The sequence below is a fragment of the Chroicocephalus ridibundus genome, chromosome 5 (genome assembly GCF_963924245.1).
Source record: "Chroicocephalus ridibundus chromosome 5, bChrRid1.1, whole genome shotgun sequence".
Lineage (NCBI taxonomy): Eukaryota > Metazoa > Chordata > Aves > Charadriiformes > Laridae > Chroicocephalus > Chroicocephalus ridibundus.
In genome coordinates this window covers 70,641,975-70,664,799 of record NC_086288.1, presented here as the reverse complement: position 1 = coordinate 70,664,799, position 22,825 = coordinate 70,641,975, and the positions used below count along the sequence as shown (strand labels likewise).

Below are 22,825 nucleotides of genomic sequence, written 5' to 3'. Positions count from 1 at the left end.
ACAGACAAACCAGTTTGAGGGGAATAGTGGATGTGCAGGACAGAAAGGCTGATATAAAGGACTGAACTGGACTGACACAGATGCTTGCTGCACCCATCGCCAGACTCTTTGTTTAGAGCATGCACTGCTTTGAGCTGTGGAGCTCAATGGGGAGCAAATGTGCTGAGAAATAAAGGTGCTCCTGCAACTATTCTTTCATCCATCATTCAGTGCCTCTAGGACCACTGGCAGAGCTCATACCTAACGAAAGCTTTTGAGAAACTATATTACCATTTCTGCTAATTTTGTAAATTAGGGAAGTATCCAGACCAGCTCTTGGCACAGGCCAGAGAAGAAGAGCCCTTGCAGGGTCATGTCCGCTGCCTGAAAGGGAGGCATAACTAGACCTTTCCATTTCACAGCATCCAAATCAAGCTTTGCATTCACTGCATTTATATAACTGATGAACAGTTATGAATTTAAAGAGCGCACTTTTTTGAGGAAATTGTAGGCAGAAATGTGTTAGATGGTGGGACAACTCTGAGGCCAGTTGAACCGAATGCTGTTTATCAAGTATGGAAAGTATTTTTCAAAACCATCATAAGAATCAAAGGTCTAGTCACCTGCTAAGGACAAACGCTAGCCTGTCTAAAATGCGATTTTAAACAGGAAACTCTCCCACCCGAAGCTGGTCCAGCTTTATGGAGTGTGCACACACCACAAGCCTCTCTATGTTGTGACCGAATTCATGGAAAACGGCTGCCTGCTCAACTACCTTCGGCAGCGGCGAGGGAAACTCGGCAGAGACATGCTGCTGAGCATGTGCCAGGATGTGTGCGAAGGGATGGAATACCTGGAAAGAAATAGCTTTATTCACCGTGATTTAGTAAGTACAATAGGCTTTCTGAAGTTCTTGGTAAATATTGGCAGTATAGAACATGCCATTGCATTTCATAGCACACTAACGTGTCCCGTAAGACTTCAGCCCTGCAGGATCTAATAAGCCAATAGTGTTTTCCAGCTTCTAAACCAAAACTTTTCAGCTGCTCTTTTGTCTCTGAGCAGCTGGAAAAACTCCTTGATAATTGAGAGAAGTCAGAAAAAAATGGGATATTAGCACGGAGCAGGCAGGTGTTAGGACATCCCAATACAAAAGTATCATGCAGTGATCACAACACAACCGAAATCACAGCAATACAAAACATCAGCAACAATGAGGGTAATTTTTTTAAAACTCAAAATCTTTTTCTATCTACATATTTTCTGCTCCCTACTGCCTTACCTTGATGCCGGGATATCTGGGTGGCTTTTCTGCCCTACCCTTCACACACAGGGAACCACAGGAGAGGAGCTTGTTTCCTTACTCCCTGCTCTTTGTTCAATGCCCAGTTCCGGATGCAGAGAGGAAATCCTCCTGCTCTCCTCCCTAGTTGGCCGAAGAAATGTAAAATCTTGAAAATTTCCAAAGAGTTCCTGATTTCTGTAATGAAAAAGTCACTTGACATTTTTAAAAATTCACACTGAGTGTCCTAATGCTAGTGTTCAGGAAAACATCTGCTTGGATAACTAGACTCTGCAGCCTAAAATTTCTTTCACCATGCAGGAATATGTAAAAATCTTGCAACTCATACTACATGCATTCAAGCTGATATATGCCACGTATGTGTAACTACACAGTAGTGAAATGTGTTCACTGACTCAGAGCCAGAAATTCACTTCGATTTTTGAGCAAGACACTCATCTCCTTTTAGAATATAAACAGTATGAGCTGAAACAAAAATAATGAGCTGCTGTATTTTTCTTAAAAGAAACAGCTTTAGCTCAGGTTTCAGATATGTTTCTCTCATTTTCCCCAGGCTGCAAGAAACTGTTTAGTCAACGCTGAGCACATCGTTAAAGTATCCGACTTCGGCATGGCGAGGTACGAGGCCATTGACGCAGGTTTCATGAGTACCTATTCTCAGCCAGCTGCAGCATGACCTTGAGTTAACCTTGTCATTTGCTTTGCTGATTTGGGGAATCCCACTGAGGTCAATTTTTGAATTCTGATGAAAATTGTGATGTTTTTTCACTGTTGTACCGTGAACTGGATGTCGTGTCCTCCTCTTGCTATTGATGAGTGTAAGACAAAGTGCCAGGTAAGCTTCAGAAGTGTTTATGGGCAGAGAAATTCCCAGGGTGCACAGGGCTGCCAGAAGCTTGGAGAAACAAGTTTCCCAACTTCTCTGAGCAGCGAGGAGGACAAAAAGTCCCTAGGGACAGACTGGGGTGCTGGTGCTGACCTTTAGAGGTGGCAGCGGCTGAGTAGGTGGGGAAGGAGTCAGGGAGGACCAGCAGGGCGGGCAGGAAGTGAAATGTGCGCTGCTCTAGCAGGGAAGTGGTTTTTCTGTTAATGAGAGACCAGACAAAGACAGAATCATAGAATGGTTTGGGTTGGAAGGGACCTTAAAGATCATGTAGTTCCAACCCCCCTGCCGTGGGCAGGGACACCTCCCACTAGACCAGGCTGCTCAAAGCCCCATCCAGCCTGGCCTTGAACACTTCCAGGGACGGGGCATTGACAACTTCCCTGGGCAACCTGTGCCAGTGTCTCATCACCCTCACAGGGGTTTCTTCCTGACATCTAATCTACATCTCCCCTCTTTCAGTTTAAAATCATTACCCCTTGTCCTATCACTACACTCTGATAAGAAGTCCCTCCCCATCTCTCCTGTAGGCTCCTTCAGGTTCTGGAAGAGGCTATAAGGTCTCCCTGGAGACTTCTCTTCTCCAGGCTGAACAACGCCAACTCTCTCAGCCTGTCTTCACAGGAGAGGTGCTCCAGACCTTTGATCATCTCTGTGGCCTCTTCTGGGCTTGGACATGGAGAAAGAGAGCAAAATGCACTCCAGCAAGCACAGACCAGGGAAGTGTAGCTCTGCCCTCACAGACTTCCCCAGAGGATGTGCTATGTTTCATAGCTGAGTTGACCGAATGACCCACTGCTACCCAATGGGGTTGTCTCACTCTTTTCTTCTTTCCCCCTGCAAGCCCGGCCCAAAGCTCTCCACTTCTGTGTTTTACTGCTGGGTCAGTAGACTGAATTGGCATGCTTTAGAGGCAGACAAGCTTGGAAAGGAGCGTGTGGCTCTGAGCAGGAGATGGTGGTGACAATCACCACATGGCTGCAAGTCATTAGATCAGCACAGCTGTGGAGCTTACCTTTCCTTTTGGTTTCCCCTCCTATTTCTAGCCTAAGGATTCCAGCACCTCAGCAGTTCATAACTAAATACTTCTTTTTCCAAAGGCCGTCCTACACGATGGCAATGCCCACTGGTTGCACTGCTCCCCAAAAGGGTAAGGTCAGTATCAGGGGTCTGGACTCATCCAAACGCACCAGAAAACACAGTTAGAGACCAAAGGGCTGCCAGGGTCTGGTCTGAGAGTAATGGACCTGAATGGCTCACTGCTGCCAAAAAAAGCGGAGACCAGTGGTGTGGCTGTAGGACAGGCACTCAGTCTACTGGGGAGACCATGAAGAGGTGACGGGAACACAACTTAATCATTCAGAGCTCACACAACTGTCACTACTGGTTAAATTTCCTGTTATTCCGTTCCTACTATTATTTCCTATGTTTCTTATCCAATAACCTCTCGTGATTCTCTGCCTGCACCAAAATAAGAAAGGGAGGCAAAGAAATTATTTTCTCTCAGTGTGACCTCCTTTAGAATGTGCTTTCAGAGGTGCCAATGCATGATGCCTTCGGTGAGAACAAACGTGTAGTGCACATCTGTCATCTGCTCAGGACCATTAATACTGGGAAAACGTGCACAGAGCTTGTAGGTATGTAGGGGTCAGTCTAGTAGCCATTTAAAATTTTGCCCTATAAATGCCTGCATCGGGCACATAATTTCATTGTAACTGGGAGGTCTGCTCCTATAAGCTTGGGCAAAGAAAATTACTTTTCCAGTGCACCTGCGAGAGCTGTTGCCTTGTATATGATCGGCATTTCTTTCAGTGTTGCTTCTGTAAAAATGTGCCAGATACTACATCTGTGAAGTTGGGCAGTTAGAAGCGTAGCCCTCTCCCAGCAGCGTTGGGGTACAACAAGTGGTTGAAAAGGTGGGCTCTTTTTTAAAAAGAGACAATAATTATTTATTGCTGCTGTTTTTCCTGCCCATGGTGTAGGGATCTTATCTATCAATATAGACTCAGAAGATGACAATAACAAACATCCTGTCGGTCTTACAGATGATATTAAAATGTTTTATTCTGACATACTTCTCATGGACAGTTCAAATCATTCGTTTAAACAGAAATCTCTTTAAGTGTTTAGCTTCCAGTGTGGGTATCTGTGTGCATTTCATATCAAATTAGTGATATAATTTCTTTGTTTCTAAATTGACACTGTATTTTCATAGAATTATAAACCATCTATGGAAATGTTGCTGGAACTGCCCACCCTTTAACTATCATTAAAATATATGCTGTTTCCTGTTCTTCTTTAGGTATGTCATTGATGACGAATACATCAGCTCTTCAGGTGCCAAGTTTCCAGTCAAATGGTCATCTCCCGAAGTCTTTCATTTCAAAAAATATAGCAGCAAATCAGATGTCTGGTCATTTGGTGAGTTGATTAGGTGAACGTGCAACTACTGATGTGACTTAAGAAAGTGTAACTTTTTACTGATGGTACCTATCTTAAGCTTGAGTCCTTCCCCTTTTTCAAATCTTGCCTATATTGGACAAGTATGATTTTTAACAGAAAGGCTCTGTGCCTAAATATTAGATTTCGACTGAAATGTGCATTCTTAGTACATCTCCATTAGCCAAATGTATATTCATCTCTGTTTCACAGACCACCACCGTAGCTGACTTAAGAGAGAGCAGAATTGTATCAGTTGAAAATGGTTTTGGTAGTCAGTTCAGCTCAGATTGCCCGTCTTTTCATGCAATCCACAAAAAAATCAAGAGTGGGTCTTGTGCTTCTAATGTCATTAAATGGCTTGTGAGTTTGGGGTTTTTGTTTTGTTCTAAATGTTTTGGTTCACTTCTAGGTGTACTGATGTGGGAAGTTTTCACAGAAGGCAAAATGCCTTTTGAAAGCAAGTCAAATTCTGAAGTTGTCCGTGAGATTTCTCAGGGTAACCGACTTTATCGACCCCATTTGGCATCCTATACCGTGTACAAAGTCATGTACAGCTGCTGGCACGAGGTTTGTTGCCCTTTTTTGTGATAACCTGAAGACATTTGTGTACAAAGTGGGTCTACCCACTAAATGTGGATTTTAAATCCTTTTCTTCATGGTACATCTGCACATCACTACAGTTCCTAGGCTGCTCCCCTTCCACCCTCTCCACTCCGATTTAGTACTTGAGGCTCTTTCTCCATTTCTACAGCAACTATTTCTTTCCATCTTGGTATCAAAACATTGATTTCACCAACTTCTCCATCTGAGCAATCCCATAAGGTCCCTCCTTCTGTAGTGTCTCAGGAAGTGAATCTTCAATTTTAAATAGAAAGTACTTTCAGAAGAGCTTTGTGTGCGATGCTTTCATGTAAATAGGCAGGCATAGACTGAGAATATCTGGGGTACCCTGCTGCTACCATTGCCTCCTTTATCCCACCTCTCCTTTCTTGCCCATCTTTTAACTCTATATGACATTTTTAGACCCAGAGTTAAAAAAAGCTTGAGAGACTGAAACCTAAACTGCATCTTGCTTGCTCGCTTACTGCAAACATCCATCGGGATGCCAGCCTGCGGAGAGAGGATGGGGAAGAAGTTCTCTCTTCCCCTGACAGCCATCAGCCAGGAGGTTGTTCCATGTTCAGCTGCAATACATCAAATGATACAACAGCTGAGATCCTTTTTCACCAGGTCCAGGAAACATTCCTGGGCATCACGGTTTCCTGAGATGTAGTGTTTTCCAGTGATCCGTTGCAAGGGAGAAATCCTATAAGAATTCTGGTCCAGAACTGAAATAAAGAAAGTTTAGGAACACTTGGAAAAGTTGCTGTGCTCACACTGCTCGCGTCATGAAGAACAGATGATTTTTTTTCCTCTCGAATTATAAGCTTGATCTTTTCTCCTGTATTAATAAAATAAAATGTAATTTTTAAGTGGTAGCTCATAGATACTTCTGAAGTACCTATCGTACTACCGTCTTCTGAAGTCTGGTACTGTAACTGATCATTCTGCTAATATAAATTCATCCTCTGCTTTTCCTTTCAGAAACCTGAAGGACGTCCTACTTTTGCAGAGTTAATAGAGACCCTCACAGATATAACGGAGATGGGCTAATGGGCGCTTTTACGTGAATGTTTTACTGAAAGGTTATCATTAAGCATGTCAGTAACATAGCCGATAAAGAAAACCTCAGCCTTTTGCAGCAGTCTCCACTTAAACTGCAGTACCAACACCCTACATACTGAAGCAGCTGTTCAGGCTTGGCCTAATTTTTACTCATTTGAGAAAGATACCTCAGCAGACTGGTTCGGGACTCTCAAGGCTCTGTTTTCATCATTAGGGAAAAAAATCTGACTGGAAAGAAGTAACCAAGCTTACTTACCATACAGGCCTTTTTATTTATTCTTTTTGTCAGAGCTACACTAATTCTTGTAACAATATTATTAAATTATTCGGTACCAAATATGACTCGCGCACTGGGGAATACTGATTGGAAGCAGCAATTAATGATGGAGGTACCTCTGCTAAAGCTCTAGCTAGGTCACGTTTAAAGGCAAGCCCTTTTGCTGCGAAGCATGCAGCACTGAAGCAACGGAGCAGCCTTTCAGAAGGGGCATCAAGCGAAGTCCCAACCGCCGGAGCAGCACCCACGCGTGTGGAGAAAGACGGGCAAAGGCAGCAAAGGGAGCAGTCGTCATTTAGCAGCTCCCAAGTCACAACTCAGCCGCTGGAAAGGTTGAGCATCCCTGAAGCATTTTAAACCTGCGTGGCAACTTAAGGTGCCTTCTCTACCGATTCTGTATAAAAGAAGGGGAGTGAGGATTATTTTATCCAAACCTCTCCCACAATTTTCCAGTATCGTCTCCCACTTCTTGCCTGCTGCTGCCGACTCAAACGCCCACACTCGCCGTAGTCCTCCCCTTGCAAGCGCCCAGAATGGTTACTGGGACACGTTAAAGCTGACGGTAAAATAAAGTGCTTTGAATTAGTCTAGCTCACATGGATCCTGTGATACCTGACACGGACAACCCTACTTCTTATGTTATTATTCACTTTTAATTTTAAATCTGAACTTTGGTCGACACAAATATATTCTAGAGAAGAAAAAAGGCAGATGCAGTTAATAGTTGTGTAATATAAAATAGCCAGACCATTACAAATAAATAGGTTCTTTAAAATATGTGACTGCATTGTGAATTATTTATAGGTAAATACATCATTATATTTAGTTTTACAGCACTTTGTAGACAAAATATGTAAAACACTAACTAAAAATGATTGAGTTCTGCACAATTTAACTTTTCATTTTCATTTCCAAATTTAAAAAATAACTGTAACAATAAAATGAAATATAACAATCATCCCAAGACTTGACTTTCCAGAAGATGATGGCATCTCTGGGTCAAATTCACTCCTGGCATTTAATTATTCATCTTTACTGCAATAGTACTTTGATAGTTATCATCCCTTCGGGAAGGAAGTTGTTAGTCATATTGTTTGAACATTCAGGAGTAGCTTTAAACACACTTTTAAGGCATTTCTACTTCAAGTGAAGCTTGATATCCCTATCGTTTCATATGATCTGCTAGAAGAATTGCCACCAACTGATGTCACTGTTTAATTTTACAATTGACTCATTTTTGAGCATTCAGTTCCTTATCAGACCTATGACTAAATACAGATCTATCCAACACAGTACACACATCGAGATCACTGCAACTTTATGCCCAGGTCTCAGAAGCGCAAGGCTTTTCAGCAGATGACGTGCTACAAATACGAAATTCAAACTGTCTCTGCAGTATCAAAGTACGTGGTGACTTTGAATAATGTATGAGGCATCTTTTTCTAATAGCTCTCGTAAAACTGGTTTTGCCACATTTATTACTGCAAGTTAATATGTAATACACCACAGAACCGTGCAATAAAAAGCTCCAGCAGGTTTATGTACTCAAAGCACCCTGCAAATCCCCATTTCATTGAGTTGCCCCATGGTGAATACGCATCCATCCTTGAAACACGTTCGCCTAATACACAGAGTCACTAAGGCTTGCCCACCAAGCCTTCAACTTCTCAGTATAATCCTTCTGTAGGCTGCTTTGGGAAAATTATGAATAGGCTGTTATTAACACTCTGATGTAGAAAAATTTAACAGCTGCTATCATCGGGCTGACAGTAAATAAATGAAAAGGCACTGGAACGTGCTTCAGAGTCAGTGTTCAATCAGCAACAATAAAGGTCTACAGGACAAAGGTCAGGTATGTACAGCACATTGACTTACCAGAACAGCTACACCCATAAATAAAGACTAAGTAGGCCACCTTAGACCTCACGGTGTCTCTCAGCTTAGCCCAAACTCTAACCATATTCAAACAGGCAAAAATTAAAGTACTTAGATGTGTGAACAGTGACTGCCAGCCATGTCGCTGAACGCAGAGAGGCACATGTGGACAAACGGACGTCCGCTACCTGTGTGCTAAGACAGAGACCTGGAAGAGCAGTAAAGGCTAGGAGACACTGTCACACCTCCGTACAGGGAATGTCTGGTCAAAGGCTGCACGAGCACTCAGCGTTTGTAGAAATTCAGCTGATGTGTCCTGATCAATCACCAGAAAACTTGCAGCAAGTCGGTAGTATGTACAGGAGGAAAACCAGCGGAATTCCCAGCTTCTGTGCACAAGTCGTTTAGGATACGCTCTTCTCTATAAAAAAGCCACATTGTCAATAAACTGGAATGTATTTTCTGAAAGCGAAACGTCTTCTCTCATTAAAAGTACTCCTGGCGAGCAACACAGATCAATTACTTGTGTGTAAATGTCTGGCGACGTTTATCTCCAGTGCCATTTGGTTTTCAGACCAACTTTCCTTCCCCCCACTATAAACTTTCACAAACAGGGAGGCCCCGCAGAGGCACGAACGGACATCACCACCACCACCACCATCACCACCACCACTCCTCCCTCACACACCGGCCTCTCCCATCCTCTTCTGAACCTCGGCACCATTTTAAAACCTGCCAGAAAGGAGTCAGCTATGGGAAACCCGCTCTGCTAAAAGAATACTTTCTAACAAACTTGCCAGTTTTTGAATTTAAACAGTAAGAGAATGGCACTCGCTAGGAGTATATAAATCCCCGTATAGTTCCAGGATGCAACCGTGATGCATAAAGAGGGTGAAGTTTTGAGTCAAGTACTCTTTGGGATGGAAATTTTTTACAGCCCGGCTGTTTTAATCATGGCTGGGGAGGCGGCAGGTAAAGGAAGACGGTAGAACAGGTTTCTACAGAAAGTAATAACCCATGCATTTCCCTCCCAAATTCCCTGCAGATTATTTAACCTATCCAAGCCTTCTTGACCTACCCACATTTAATCAGCACAGCTATGTAATGAATGTAATGGCCCATTAATTTGTCCTGAGGTACGGTGGTAATGAGTAGCTGCCATGATTTGTTTTGTATCAGCATTTAAAAGCCATAATTTGGTTAGCAATGTATTGCCTCTGAGGTTTACTTTGTTGAAGTTCTTAACCATCACCCCTACTTTCCAAAACACTTCAAATTACTTTAGATAATATTCTTCATTTCCCTGTCTGGAAAACCTGACAACTCACTGAAATACTCTCCATTGAGACTGGCCATGAGAAAGAGATCCCTAATACATCAGCTTTGGGGTTTTTGTCCCTAATTTAGAAGGGAAGGTATTTTCACTTGCCAATTACTTTTGTTGCTCAGAATTCATGTCTTTTGACTACTAACCATCAGCACTAAGTGTTCCCGGCTGATGCTTTCTACAGAACACCAGGGCAAACATAACACATCTGAACAAACTGAGTAATTTTGTAAGAGAAGCTAAAACCTCTTGATCTTCCCACACTCTTCCCTCCAGTTCCATCACAACATTACGGACTTCTTAGTTCAAGGTGAATATATAGTAGTTTCACACGTGTCTTTTCTAGGGAAGTACAAAATTTTCTTTCCTATCAGGAAAACTAGTAAAAGTCAAAGCTACTAAAAGAAGGTCATGATCATCATGAGCAGGTCAGATGGCACGTGAACTGAAAGGACGTCAGCCAGACCTTCAACTGCAATCCACTTATGCATGCACAGGACCAGCAGCTAAAACCAAGATCATTCACTCTGGGTCTATCAGATGATAGCATTTAAATGCTTACAGAAATATGAATTGCACTCCTTTTTATCCCTTGTTTAAAAACCACAGATCATTCAGTACTTAATCAATGAATAATTTATTACAAGAGAAATATTAGCGAAATTTCACTAAAAATTCAAATTATTTCAAATTGATAACTAAATATAAACATTTTCAAAAATAACATCTCTTATAGCAAAACAGTTTTATACAAAAAGATAATAAGTTACTTCTTAACATGATAGACTTCCTGTACACCATGAAAATAAGCATTAACTTTGGTTTTCTGAATTGTAAGAAAATAACATTTTCCTAGTAGAAGTTACTTACGTATAAAAGCAGATACGCAGGTCTGGTAGAAAATGCAGAATTTTTGCTCGGTATAAGTGAATTGACTGTCAGGAGTTGGTATAAAAAGAGCCCAGACCCTTCTTAAAGAAAGTATTACTACTTATCCTAAAAACACGCCTACGCACATCCATTCCAGGATTGGACTGGTTGCTTTTTCATATAAATAACCCATTTGGTGACACCAGTGATGACTGTACAAGTAAATACAGGGGCTACCAGCTATGCAAAGGGATCTCTTTTTCTCTCTTCAGGGTCAATCAATATTTTCTTCAGTTATTCTTTAAGTTGTATGAGTAATTCACAGTGCAAAGCAATGCAAGTTTTTGTTAAAAGGCAAACTGTAAAGAAAACTCCAACTTTAGTCTTTCTATTATTTGTATTACCTGCTTTTAACTATAAAGATTTTGTGGCTTGAATTTGGCTGATAAAGCCGAAGTATTCTCAACATTACTTAAGTAGTAATGGAACTCTGTTTATATATTTTCTTCTTTGAAGCATTTCTAATACATGCATTTTAACAGCAAAGAATTGCTGCAAGTCTCATCACTTGGAAAGCGGAAAAACATTCCAAAGCTGTACATTGTCATTATATTTTCAAGGCAAGTACTTGTCATTTCAAGGAAAGTACAAATATTTTCAAGTTCTGTGAAAATGTCTCTTTTGCTGGGGTAACGGTGCTGCCACCTCCAGCACTATTGAATGTCCTTCTCAAACTGGGTAATCACAGGTGACAACCTAAATATCAATTGCCTAATGACATCTTCTGGGCTTCTCTTTACATTGGCAAGATTACCTGCAATATTTTATAGAGTACTGTGAGCAGAAGAACCAGACAAACTTTTCCGTATCACATTTTTTAGATATGCTCTTCGCTGTAAAAATGAGGGTTTAGAAATAAGGTGCAAGTGATTGATACAATTTCAACCTCCTCCCGTAGGTATGCCAACAACAAACCTATCCAAATGAAAAAAAAGGTGCTTGCCATTTACAAATAACTGTAAGCCAGTATCCCTAGTGTTACTGTCTAGTTTTTGACAGCTTCTAAAGCTATCGTTAAAAATCATTAACAAGCCAGATGTTTCATGAACAACTTTCAAAAAGGAAATACTTAAACTTTGCACCACACAAACATAAGAAATATTAGTAGCAGCACTTTTGTTCTTACAGCTAAATTATGATCTTTCTTTCGCTGAACAATTCGCTATCAAGACACTACAAAGTGTCTACTTTTACTACACCCGTTGCACATCAGAGAATATACAGCCTGCTTCATGAGGAGGTTCTGCTTGGCACATAAATCTCAGCTGATTAAAATCAAATTTTAATAGCTGACATGCCAGCGTCCTCTGGCAAAGGTTCTGGACTCACGCTTTAAAAACCCAAGAATCGGAAATACTACCTTTCTGATGAGCTCGTCATGACCCGCACATCTGATTGCCGAAGGTACATTCTTGCTCACAAAGTGCCAGCAAAGGGCATTGTAATGAGTAAACCATGGACTGCGCAAGCTGTTTTGGGGAGATAAAGATCAGTGACCACAACTGACGAGCGCGCTGTGGTACAGATACTAATCTGCAGGCCTATGGTAGATTAATAGCTAAAACATCTAATAGAGGTAAACACTCATTTTTAGAAAAGATGAAAAGGCGAAACTACAACAAAAGATGTTTTGAAGTTTCTCACCCCTTGTTTACAGCCCTTCCTTCACCTGGCATTAGAAATAGCGCATAGATTGGAAAATGGATTTTGGTTTTATAACGGAATATAAAATAACAGGACTGTTTTGCTATTAAAAAACACTGATATCTTTCTGGAAAACGAGGAAAAAATTTTGAAAAGCCTAAATGGCTTTTGATGAACAGATGTCAATATTAGGAAAAAGTATGGAAATAAGTAAAGTCCCTTCTTAAGCCTCAAAGTAGTATAAAACAGAGTGGAAATTCTTAAATGCACATTTCAGGTTTTTTCTGACTTCAAATAATTTATTCTTTTATTTTATGCAATTTTTTTAAGCGAACAGCAACAGTGTTCAGGCCTCTAATGAATGTGCTCTTCCTTAAAATGTAACTTGGTGATAATTTTGAAATAAAGAGGTACATGCACATCTGGGGATTTGCAATCCATTCAGAACTCCTAAGGTAGAAAAGCTAAGACTTTGCTGTTAAAAAGTGAATTTTGAAGGAGAATGGCTACCAAGAACTACAATTTTTTGTTGGCTTTGAGATTCATTAGTGGGTCATGAAAAATGAAAAAAAACTTGCATAAAATTTTATATTGAAAGCTAAGCGCATTAAACAATATTTTCTTCATATTATATCTCCCATGAACATCCTTCAGGTAGACTATCTACAAGTTTGCTTGGCAATAAACTATAAAAATATAAAGAAAGCCTGAAATACTAAGGCCATCACGAAGATAAGAGCAGAGCGCTTGTCACTTCAGTAAGGATTACCTTTTATCACGATGGCAAAATGGTCCTTTGTAAATATAGCTTACAAAGGCCAATATTTTCTCCCAAAATTCTCCAATAGGAGATGCTGCATAAAAAAACCAAAAAAGGACAAGGTTGTTCATTGCCTGACATACAATCACCACCAGGTTTCCGTCCCTCATGTTAATTACTGAGCATTTTCATTCATTACTACCAACAGCTGGCACAGAGAAGTGGCCCACGCTTAACTGGCCTTACAGACAGTTGTCCAGAGGATTGCAGAAAAGAGCAGCATTCTGGTAGACACAGGTGGGCTGCGTCTGCAATTCATGACGCTTCGATGATGAACAACACTTTAGAGTTTCATTAACTGAATGCAACATTCTCCTCCTCGTATGCCAAAGCTGGGTCTTCCATGCTCTCCAGTAAAGTGTGACAGGTTTCGCATTCACGGTGTGGTAATGATGGTTCTTTGGCAACAGCAGACATCAGCTGGCGCCAGGTGATATCAGTATTTTTGAAAGCGTGCAATAGAAAAATGCCTATGATGATACTGCAGAATCCACTCAGGGTTCCAATGATATCACCCAGGTCCATACTACTCCACTCCTTGAATAGGATGATGGAGCACGTCACAACTGTCGTGGTGAAACACACGTAATAAATAGGTGTCACTAGAGATGTATTGAACACGTCCAAGGCTTTGTTGAGATAGTTGATCTGAGTGCTGACTGAGAGCACCAAGATGCCCACCAAAACGTAAACCAATGGACGTCGATAAACTGGCTTCCACTGCAGCAATTCTTTAATGGCAATGCCCAGGCCTTTCACAGATGAGACAGAGAAGGCACCAATGAGTGAGCAAATTAAAATGTAGATCAGTATATTTGTCTGACCTTTCCTTGGAGCCACGATAAAAATCAGCACGAGGGCAACAACTGTTAGGAGGACCGCAAACGTAACAAACACTGTAAGAAACAGGAAGAGGAAGAACAGTAATGGACATGAGAGAAAATACCAGACTATGTCCAAGTACATGCTAAAAGTTATTCAGCATCCTGAACGCTTCTCTATGAACTGTAGCACAAGTTCACTACGACTGCATACAGACCTGGATCTTGCAGCTTGCTTTCCATCTCGTCCAGCGAGGTGACCTCCTCCTCCTCAGGGGCGTGAATAACCATGACGGTTGACCCCAAAATGCTTAGTACACAGCCCAGCTTCCCATGAATATTCAGCTTCTCATTTAAAAAATAGGATGACAATATAGCACTGTTTGGCAAAATATAAATAAAAGGTTCAGTCTACACCATCCATGCGAGATATTTAAAATTCATCTGTGTAACATGATAGTAATTCAAAAACCCTTCTGAATTTGGATATACGGGAAACCACCCTGAAACAATCAAATTTTAAGTTTTGCAAGAAGGCTGGCCAGGACCATGAGGGTCAGGTCAGGTTTTAGGGATGGGTTAGTAACACTGATCCCTCCCTTCTGGGTTGTAAAAAGTCCCAATTGCTCAAGGAACTTCTCACTGCTAATTGCTTCGGTCAGGGGCATGCACTCTCACACACCTGTAGATCGACCACAGGGGCTGTTACTTTCTTCCAAAAAAGGTTTAAAGCACTCCAGTTGCCATTAGAACCAATGCACACAAGTTTTGGAAACCGTTCCTCATCCCTCCTCGGGCTCTCCCACCCTGGCACAGTTTCTGCCTGGCTTGCCAGGACTCCCCCAAAAACACAGAGAAGGCACATCTCCCCCTTTGAAGAGGGCTGACCCAGGGCTCTCCAAGGGCTTCAAGATTTAACCTAAGGATAACATCATGGCCCAAATGAGGCTACCTCAAAGGACCCACAATCAGCCAGCTAGAGCACAACCTTAGGCACAGACACAGGCTTAACAGCGTGTGGGTGCCCTCAGAAATAGTTTTTCAACCCACTGATCAAATTACAGCTATTTTTTTTCGCACAAGGGTAACGAGCTCACTGACATGAAGTTCTCACAACCTCTCTGTTTCACGAAAATTGGAAAGATTGCTATCCACATCAAAGGTGAGGACCTTAAAACTCAGGCTGTCTCACAAAGCAGCAGCCAGGCAGACAGTTAGTCTGCATCTACCTACGCACCGATCCCAGCACATCTGTAGGTGACAGAGTTACACTGGTTTTGCTACAGCAGAACAGCTGCATTTTTAGCAGTTAGATTACTACAAGCATCTTAAAAAAATAAATAAATACATGGCCCGGGTTGGTTTGAAATGCAACGTTTCATGTAGTATACTCTTATTTTTAAGACCCGAGTTTTACATTTAAAATACAGTAATTCCATTTTGCTACTAAATTATTTCCCAGAACTTTCATTGTAAGCGTAATCCATGTCTCTTCTGCTTCTGTGATAGCCATATTTAATGCATGTGCTTAAGTACTTGGAAAGTATTTGTTTCTTCATACATCGGAAATAATACGAAGGGCATTCGTATTGCAAAACCACCACAAATTTTAACTGTGGATATTAAAAAAGCTAGAATTCTCTTTCCCGTCTTTCCAGAAGGACTTGGAAAAGACCCAACAAACCCAAAATGCTTACTAAGTGTGCCTTAATATGAAATTATGCTCCTATAAAAAAAAAAATGTTTTTGAAAACATTTTAACAGGGAAATACTGTATTTTCTTTTTAAGTCTTTTTCAAAACTAAAGACCAGGATAAGACTCCTGAAGAAACCTTCAGTTTTCTAGGAAGAGATGAATTACAGCCTTCTACCACCGTGCATCAGCAGTGTACCTGGTATATGCTGATAAGAAATACTTTATAATATAGGTGGAAGGCTGTTGGGAAAGCATTTACTAGTCTTTGGAACAAGACTTCTCATTCCCCCTACCCAGAAAATTCAGTTCTAAATAAGAACAGGACCTTTCCACCAAGGAAGAAAAAGCATTTTTTGTCCATATATTGCTTTTCGGTTTTCTTAGTAAAATTCTCTACTTTCAGCCAAAGACAGTATTTTCCCCTCACGCAGTGAACGGTTCATCTGTCAGGGTTTGCTCCCAGCTTGTACTAACCTTATGAGAACACTCAGTGCACCCAAGGGGGTAACTAAGGTTGCAGGTGCAAAGGCGTAAGCAGCAAAGTTTGCAGCTTCTCCTAATCCCACTGCAGAAGAAAGAACATTTGGATCAGGTTGAGGTGGCGGGGAGGAATAAATGGAACTCAATATAAATGTTTTGTATGATAGCCAATATAAACAAAAATCTTTTTTCTACACTATATAAGCAAGTTTTCCTTTCAAAATTATCTAACCTCCTCTGGACATCACAAAGGCTGAAGAAAGTTAAATACTTTTCTGAAGTTCAACAAGACCAAGAGCGAGGTCCTCCATCTGGGTCGGGGCTATCCCAAGCACCGATATAGGCTGGGCTGCGACTGGCTTGAGAGCAGCCCTGAAGACAAGGACTTGGGGGTGCTGGTGGAGGAGTGGCTCAACATGAGCCATCAGTGTGCTCTAGCAGCCCAGAAAGCCAACTGTATCCTGGGCTGCATCAGAAAAATCATGGCCAGCAGGTCGAGGGAGGTGATTCTCCCCCTCTACTCCCCTCTCGTGAGACCCCACCTGGAGTACTGCATCCAATTCTGGAGCCCCTACTACAAGAGAGATATGGACGTGCTTGAATGTGTCCAGAGAAGGGCGATGAGTATGATCAGAGGGCTGGAGCGCCTCTCCTATGAGGACAGACTGAGGGAGTTGGGGTTGTTCAGTCTGGAGAAAAGAAGGCTCCGAGGAGACCTTATAGTGGCCCACCAGTATCTTAAGGGGGCCTACAAGAAAGATGGTGAGGGACTTTTTAGGATGTCGGGTAATGGTAGGACTAGAGGGAATGGATTAAAACTAGAGATGGGTCGATTCAGACTGGACGTTAGGAAGAGGTTCTTCACCATGAGGGTGGTGAGACACTGGCACAGGTTGCCCAGAGAGGTGGTGGAAGCCCCATCCCTGGAAGTTTTTAAGGCCAGACTGGATGGGGCTCTGAGCAACCTGGTCTAGTGGGAGGTGTCCCTGCCCATGGCAGGGGGGTTGGAACTAGATGATCTTTAAGGTCCCTTCCAACCCTAAGAATTCTATGACTTTTTCCCTAAATACTCCTAGAAGCTGGACAGATTCAATCCCATTGCTTTTGACTGGATATTAAAGAAAAAGTTGTTATTCTGCAAAGAGCAAACACAGTATTTGAGAGACAGGATATCAAACCAGCTTCTGTCATAAAGGAGATTGCAGACGCATTTCTTTTAAGTGAGGGGAGTGAAAAATCAGGGAACAAATCTGTTTAAAACAATCTGCTTTATGTAACATTCACATTATAGGTTGGGAGGAAAGAGGTGACTTACTTGAAAGCAATCCAGCCCACCACAGCCATTCCTTCAAATAAGAATATCCACCCTGTCCTGAAAGTGGAAAAAATAATCTTAGAAGAAAGTGATCACCTTATTATAATAAACTAAACTACAGCTTCACGTTTGCCCCTAGCCATATAAAGTACTGAAAGAGCATGTTATCTGCATGTGGCATGAAGAATTTTTTGTTTGATTTTGACTGTCATTTTTAATGACAATAGCTCTACTGCATTGTGGCTTGGACTTCTGAAAAGTGGTATTTGACAAAAGGGAAATTTCCAAGCAAAAGTAAAATGTCCATGAAGGTTGTTAGCAAGCTTAAGAAATGCTTCGAAGGGCTTCCCCAGGTCAGATCCAATATATTCATACAGAGTCAGCTGCATTTTGACTCTGCTTATACGTTAAATTGAGAGAAATTAGAAAGAAAAATACCACTGAATGCATTTTTTTTTTTTGACATAAAATGTAAATATATTGAACATGCACTAACACATTTGTTTCAAATAACCGAATTCTCTGGAACAGTATATTGCAATAAACACAACAAACAACATAAAAACTGCTAATGCTATATATTTAAATCTATGCAAAGGGAATGATGGAATTTGTCCAACAGGCCTTTTTCTAGATCTTCATCTGTTGACTTTGATGAAAGAATAGTTGGACTAACTCTAGAAACTTTGGTAATGGGTATCCTTTCTACAGCTCATTGCACTTCCTTTTAAAAAAAAATAATCCTAAACCTAGTTACCATTTTAAGACTTTCCATCTCAAATGAGGGGGAAAAAAGACGGGAAAAAAAAGAGAGAAAGGCATTTTGAAGGGTAGGATGAATGGAGAATTTTATTTGGTATCTAATTGCTGTCAGGGAGGAAACATCAACAACTTACTAGATTTAATACCCAGCGCTGCCCCCACAGCCCTAGGAATTCTGAAATCCCAGGCCCTGTAATCACACGCAGAGAAATAATACTGTATTTCCACCCCTAGCCAAGATAGAACTTCGGATTGCTATTAAAGTACGTCAGTTTTCCAACTGTAACGGTTTTAATTGTGTGATCTGTGAGTTGAACCTTAATTTTGCCAAGTTCTAAGAGGCGTTTGTGTCCCCAGGAGCAGGGGCGAGGCAGGCACCAGCGCTTACCAGCTCGGGGCACTCCTTTCTCTGCCAGTTTCAAAAGTCCTTTCTTCTTCAGTATGAAACTAGAACCAATAAAGATACTGGAACTTATCGCCAAAGCCAAGCCAACGTAGAGGCGATACTTGCTTCCAGCAGAGGTGGAAATGCTCCAGTTCGTTTCATTGAGAGTCCCGTCCATCGAGGTGAGGAGAGAAGAGCGTGATTCAGAGACGTTGATGATCTGGCACCATGCTTGGCAGGAGTCATGGCAAGCGAAAGAGAGCACGGCCCCTGGGAGGAGAAAAAGGAGGACAAGTGATTCATGAACCAGGCATGGTTCTGGGGGAGCCCCGTCCTCACTCTGCTTACTCTTTTCCACGTCTTCCCAGAGCACTTGCCATTTCTGATGGTGCAAATAATCCACAAAATCCACATAACATACCCGATGCTGTCCCAGGTCATTACCCACCCCTCTAATTCACAGGTGCGTACCTTTTTTTTTTTTTTAATTTTTTTTTTCCCACTACATTGGCTCAGTCAAGCGATGAAGCCAATACCAAGGCACGCAACATTAAAATATTATCTTCAATGTAAAATTCTAACTGAATTGTATAAGCTAACCTGAAATCTCACAAAGAAAGGCTGCTTTTGTGCTGTGCAGAGACCACATCCCCAAAAATACAAACACATAGACAAATTCCTTATTCCAGACTTTGCCTGCTAGAGTAAACCTGCTGTTATTCCAGGCTTCTGCTGAGATTTGGAAACGACAAATAAAAAGAAGTATCTATATAAGGAGCAAACCCTTACTGCATGTGGGCACTAATACGCTTTATTAAAGTTGTTCAGTGTGAGGCAGATCTACTTTAGCCACTCGTAAAATTTTGAGGTGGAGGCCTCGTTACACCTCAGAGCAATTTTCATCCAACCTCGACAACGCCTAGCTGGAGGAAGACCACGGCCTGCAGGGGACAGTCCCCCTGGCTACCCCTGCGACCCAGCTGCAGAGCCGGCTGACCCTGAGCTAAGACTGAATCACAGAATGGTTTGGGTTGGAAGGGACCTTAAAGATCACCTACTTCCAACGCCCCTGCCATGGGCAGGGACACCTCCCACTAGACCAGGCTGCTCAAAGTGAAGCTTCACGCTCTCCACCAGCCAAGCCTTATCAGCATCACTGTCACGACAGCCTGTGGGAATGACGCCATTGCCATCAGCCTACATGTGGTTTTTAAAGGAAGAAGAGGCATTGTATTTCCAAGAATGAAAGGAGTGGTTATTTTGCATGGGGCAGCAGGGGTCAGGCAGGAATGCTGCAACAGGGCTGACGGTTTCACCGTTTCTCATGGTAGGCTGCGGTGGATCTGAGAATCTAGTCTGGAATAGCTCTGGAGGACAACCTTTTTGGAAAGAAAGGTTTTGTGGTGAAGACATGTTAAAATACAAAACAGCTGATGTACAGAAGCTCAGTCCATTGTGATTCATATAAAGCAGTGGATGCAACAAGTAATTTCGCTTTCCGTGCTTCCCCTGTAATTAAAATGACACATGAATGATTCATCCTGCTGAGTGGCACCATCAGTAATACGCTCACTTTTTTTTTTTTTTTTTTTCCTTTTCACCCAACTGAAAAAAACACTAGGAAAACACCAAAACGCTTGGTAGAAAGGATGTGCCTCTGTGTCTGTTCATACCTAAGCTCTGGAAAGATGAACGTTCTGTCAAAAGTACTTCACTGCACAATTAACAATAAGCAGCCTTGGATAATTCACCTAATACTGTTTAGGAAGGGCTATTTAAAATATCAAAAAGTACTGAAAGCAGTATGAAATTTGATATCATACCTTCATTTGCAGCTGACACTGCTGATATTAACACTGGGAGACACCACCTGTTACAAGTAAGGAACTGGAATGAGTACCTGCTCCCAGTTTTCCCGTGCCATACTGCGCAACAAACAGACTACAGGAAGTTCTAATTTGATTTTCACGTTTCCTTGTTTGCTGAGAGAGTTTCTGTATAACAGGAGTTGTTCTGTATTGCTAAACCAGACTTTGTAAAAATGATCCCATGAGATGGGGGACCATTATGTCCGTATTCTGCAGCTGAAGATGGAAATCTTAAAGAATTTACAAGTACACGAAACTACTTTTGCATAGCGTGGAGGGCAGATAGTATTCTGCCTCTTATCATTACCAGAAGTTGCAATTGGATAATGTAAAGGAAATGGGATTTGCATCTGTATCTGAAAGTATTTTAAAATCCTAAAGTGTTAGCACAGTCTCAGAAGAAGAAAATTTTGCAGACACTTAAGTTTTGATGTAATTATTAAAGATTAAATTATAAAAGAAAATTACAGAGAAGTTCTTTAGGCGTAAATGTTTCTCTTGGGTAACTCAACATCAGAGCAAGGCAAAAAAGCAGGGAGGTTGCCAGTGAATGAATCCCTGGGCTCTCCATGCCTTCTAAGGATGCTAAACCAGACCGGTGACACCTGTACCTCCACCACGCAGCTTCTACAGGCTTTATGGGAGAAGCAGCAACAGCTCTTGCCTTTAATTAAAAGAAAGCATTGAGACAAAGACTCTTGATAAGTATGGTCTTCTAACTACCTGCAATGGTAAAGGCAGCTTTTTACCAGCGTGTCGGGTTTCTAAAGTGAAGAAAGTAACTCTCTTCCCCCCCTTTTTGTGAACGGCGTACTTCCATTGAGCTGTAGGCGAACGGCAGGCTTATTCCCTTCCGTATGACACTACTACTACTTTTTCTACTGATTCATAAGTTTTTCAGTCCCCGTCAGACTTTACAACATTGAATAATGAAAATTTAATCACGCCTTGTTTAATCTGCAGCAAGTCACTCAGTGACTGCCACAGGATGTTTCTCTCCTTTGTGAAATGCCATCTTTGCTCACTTTTACAAAGAGACGTTGGATTTTTCGCCTGTTCCGTCTGCCAGCCGAGAAGAGTCGATTTGAATAGTTGTGATCTCCATTTATTGCACTGATAAGCTTTTTTCTAGTTTTAAAAAGATGTGTCATTTGTTCCACTTCCATGTAAGGTGGTACGTCACTCCACTGATCAAAGAACGACCGGAGAGCTGGGAGGAGGAGGCTGATCCAGGAATTACTATAACTTTATTGCCCACTGCGACCGGTCTGAAGACTACCTGGAAGGACCGAGGAAGGTGACAAACCTCTGAGGCCGCCTGGCTTGCTCAGCACCCAGTTTCTGTAGCTCAGCGAGTTTCACCTCCCACTTCCAAATGTCAACAAACACGAACCTGTCAGCGGAACCCCTCCTTGCTGACACAAACTCTCCCAGCTCTGACTCAAAGTCGGTAGCAACAGGAAACCAGTCTGCGCTCAGGCGGGCACTGTTGTAACTTCTGAAGTATTTTTACCATTCAGCTAAATCCAAAACTGTTTTCTCCAATACCTAAATATGCTCTCAGTCAGGTAGATCAGCCAGCCCGGTACTACACATTCCTTTCTAGCAAGTTTAACTCGCTGTCGGTTTGCAGTCCTGGTTCGTTAGCAACAGCCAGCTTCGCTTTTAACCTGCCCCTGAAGATCCTGGTCCTAAGTCATCTGGAAAACTATTTGCTCCGATTAGACATGTAATTTGACCATTTTTATTGCGCCCACGGGTCAGCTCACACCTGGCAGGGACATGAGATGCCGGTCTCCATCACCTGGGAAACCCCAAGCCCACTTTGGCCAAGGCCTGGCTACTGGGGCCAAAAGCAGGATGTGCTGGGAAGCAGCAAGGGACACACACACACACACCCCCATCACAAAAGCACACAAAAGATGCCGAAAAGAGCGTTCAGGCACGAAGCGACCTCGGTCGAAGAAGGGCAAGAGCCTCCCCGACGCCGCACTCCCGGGAAAACAACTGCGTGACGTCACGGCGCAGCAAAGTCTGACGAAGGCTGCAGTCGCGATAGCGATAGGAGTCGCAGAGGGAGCGCGGGAGGGGCCGCAGAACCGGCGCCGCGCACATACCGCGCCCTCCCCTCCGCGCACCCCCGCGCGCCTTCCGCGCCCCCTCCCGCTTCCCAGCGCCGCGCGTTCCCCCGCGCACCTGCCGCGCAGCCCCGCGCCTCCCGGTTCCCCCCTCCGCGCCCGCGCAGGCACTGACCGGTGCGGCAGGACGAGCGGGCGGGCAGCGCCTCTCGCTGCCCCATGGCTGCGGGGCGGCCCTTCCGCGGGCTGCGCAGCCAGGCGGCGGAGGCTCCGCC

The 22,825-nt window shown here is 42.6% G+C and overlaps 2 protein-coding genes across 9 annotated transcripts in view; one reads left to right on the top strand and one right to left on the bottom strand.

Annotated features, from left to right (window-relative positions):
- Positions 1 to 7,287, top strand: part of LOC134516375 (tyrosine-protein kinase TXK-like) — a 21,368-nt gene extending 14,081 nt beyond the window's left edge. For all 3 annotated transcript variants that reach the window (XM_063336501.1, XM_063336499.1, XM_063336500.1), the window contains 5 exons: positions 649 to 865; positions 1,836 to 1,900; positions 4,468 to 4,586; positions 5,017 to 5,174; positions 6,192 to 7,287. In XM_063336501.1, coding sequence (XP_063192571.1) covers positions 649 to 865; positions 1,836 to 1,900; positions 4,468 to 4,586; positions 5,017 to 5,174; positions 6,192 to 6,260 — 628 coding nt within the window. In that variant the 3' untranslated portion in view covers positions 6,261 to 7,287. The remainder of the gene's footprint in view (positions 1 to 648; positions 866 to 1,835; positions 1,901 to 4,467; positions 4,587 to 5,016; positions 5,175 to 6,191) is intronic.
- The window catches only part of NIPAL1 (NIPA like domain containing 1), a 24,115-nt gene extending 1,290 nt beyond the window's left edge, over positions 1 to 22,825 (bottom strand). For 2 of the 6 annotated variants that reach the window (XR_010071296.1, XR_010071295.1), the window contains exons 1-7: positions 22,726 to 22,800; positions 18,608 to 18,874; positions 17,458 to 17,514; positions 16,137 to 16,227; positions 14,185 to 14,345; positions 12,042 to 14,041; positions 1,262 to 1,459 (exon numbers count right to left, since the gene is read on the bottom strand). Coding sequence is in view for 2 of the 6 variants with exons in the window: in XM_063336504.1 (XP_063192574.1) it covers positions 13,440 to 14,041; positions 14,185 to 14,345; positions 16,137 to 16,227; positions 17,458 to 17,514; positions 18,608 to 18,874; positions 22,726 to 22,771 (1,224 nt within the window). In the remaining 4 variants the exon portion in view is untranslated. Of the gene's footprint in view, positions 1 to 1,261; positions 1,460 to 10,462; positions 14,042 to 14,184; positions 14,346 to 16,136; positions 16,228 to 17,457; positions 17,515 to 18,607; positions 18,875 to 22,020; positions 22,437 to 22,725 lie in introns of those variants that run through there. The other 4 variants (XR_010071297.1, XR_010071298.1, XM_063336504.1 and 1 more) reach the window with 3 other exon arrangements.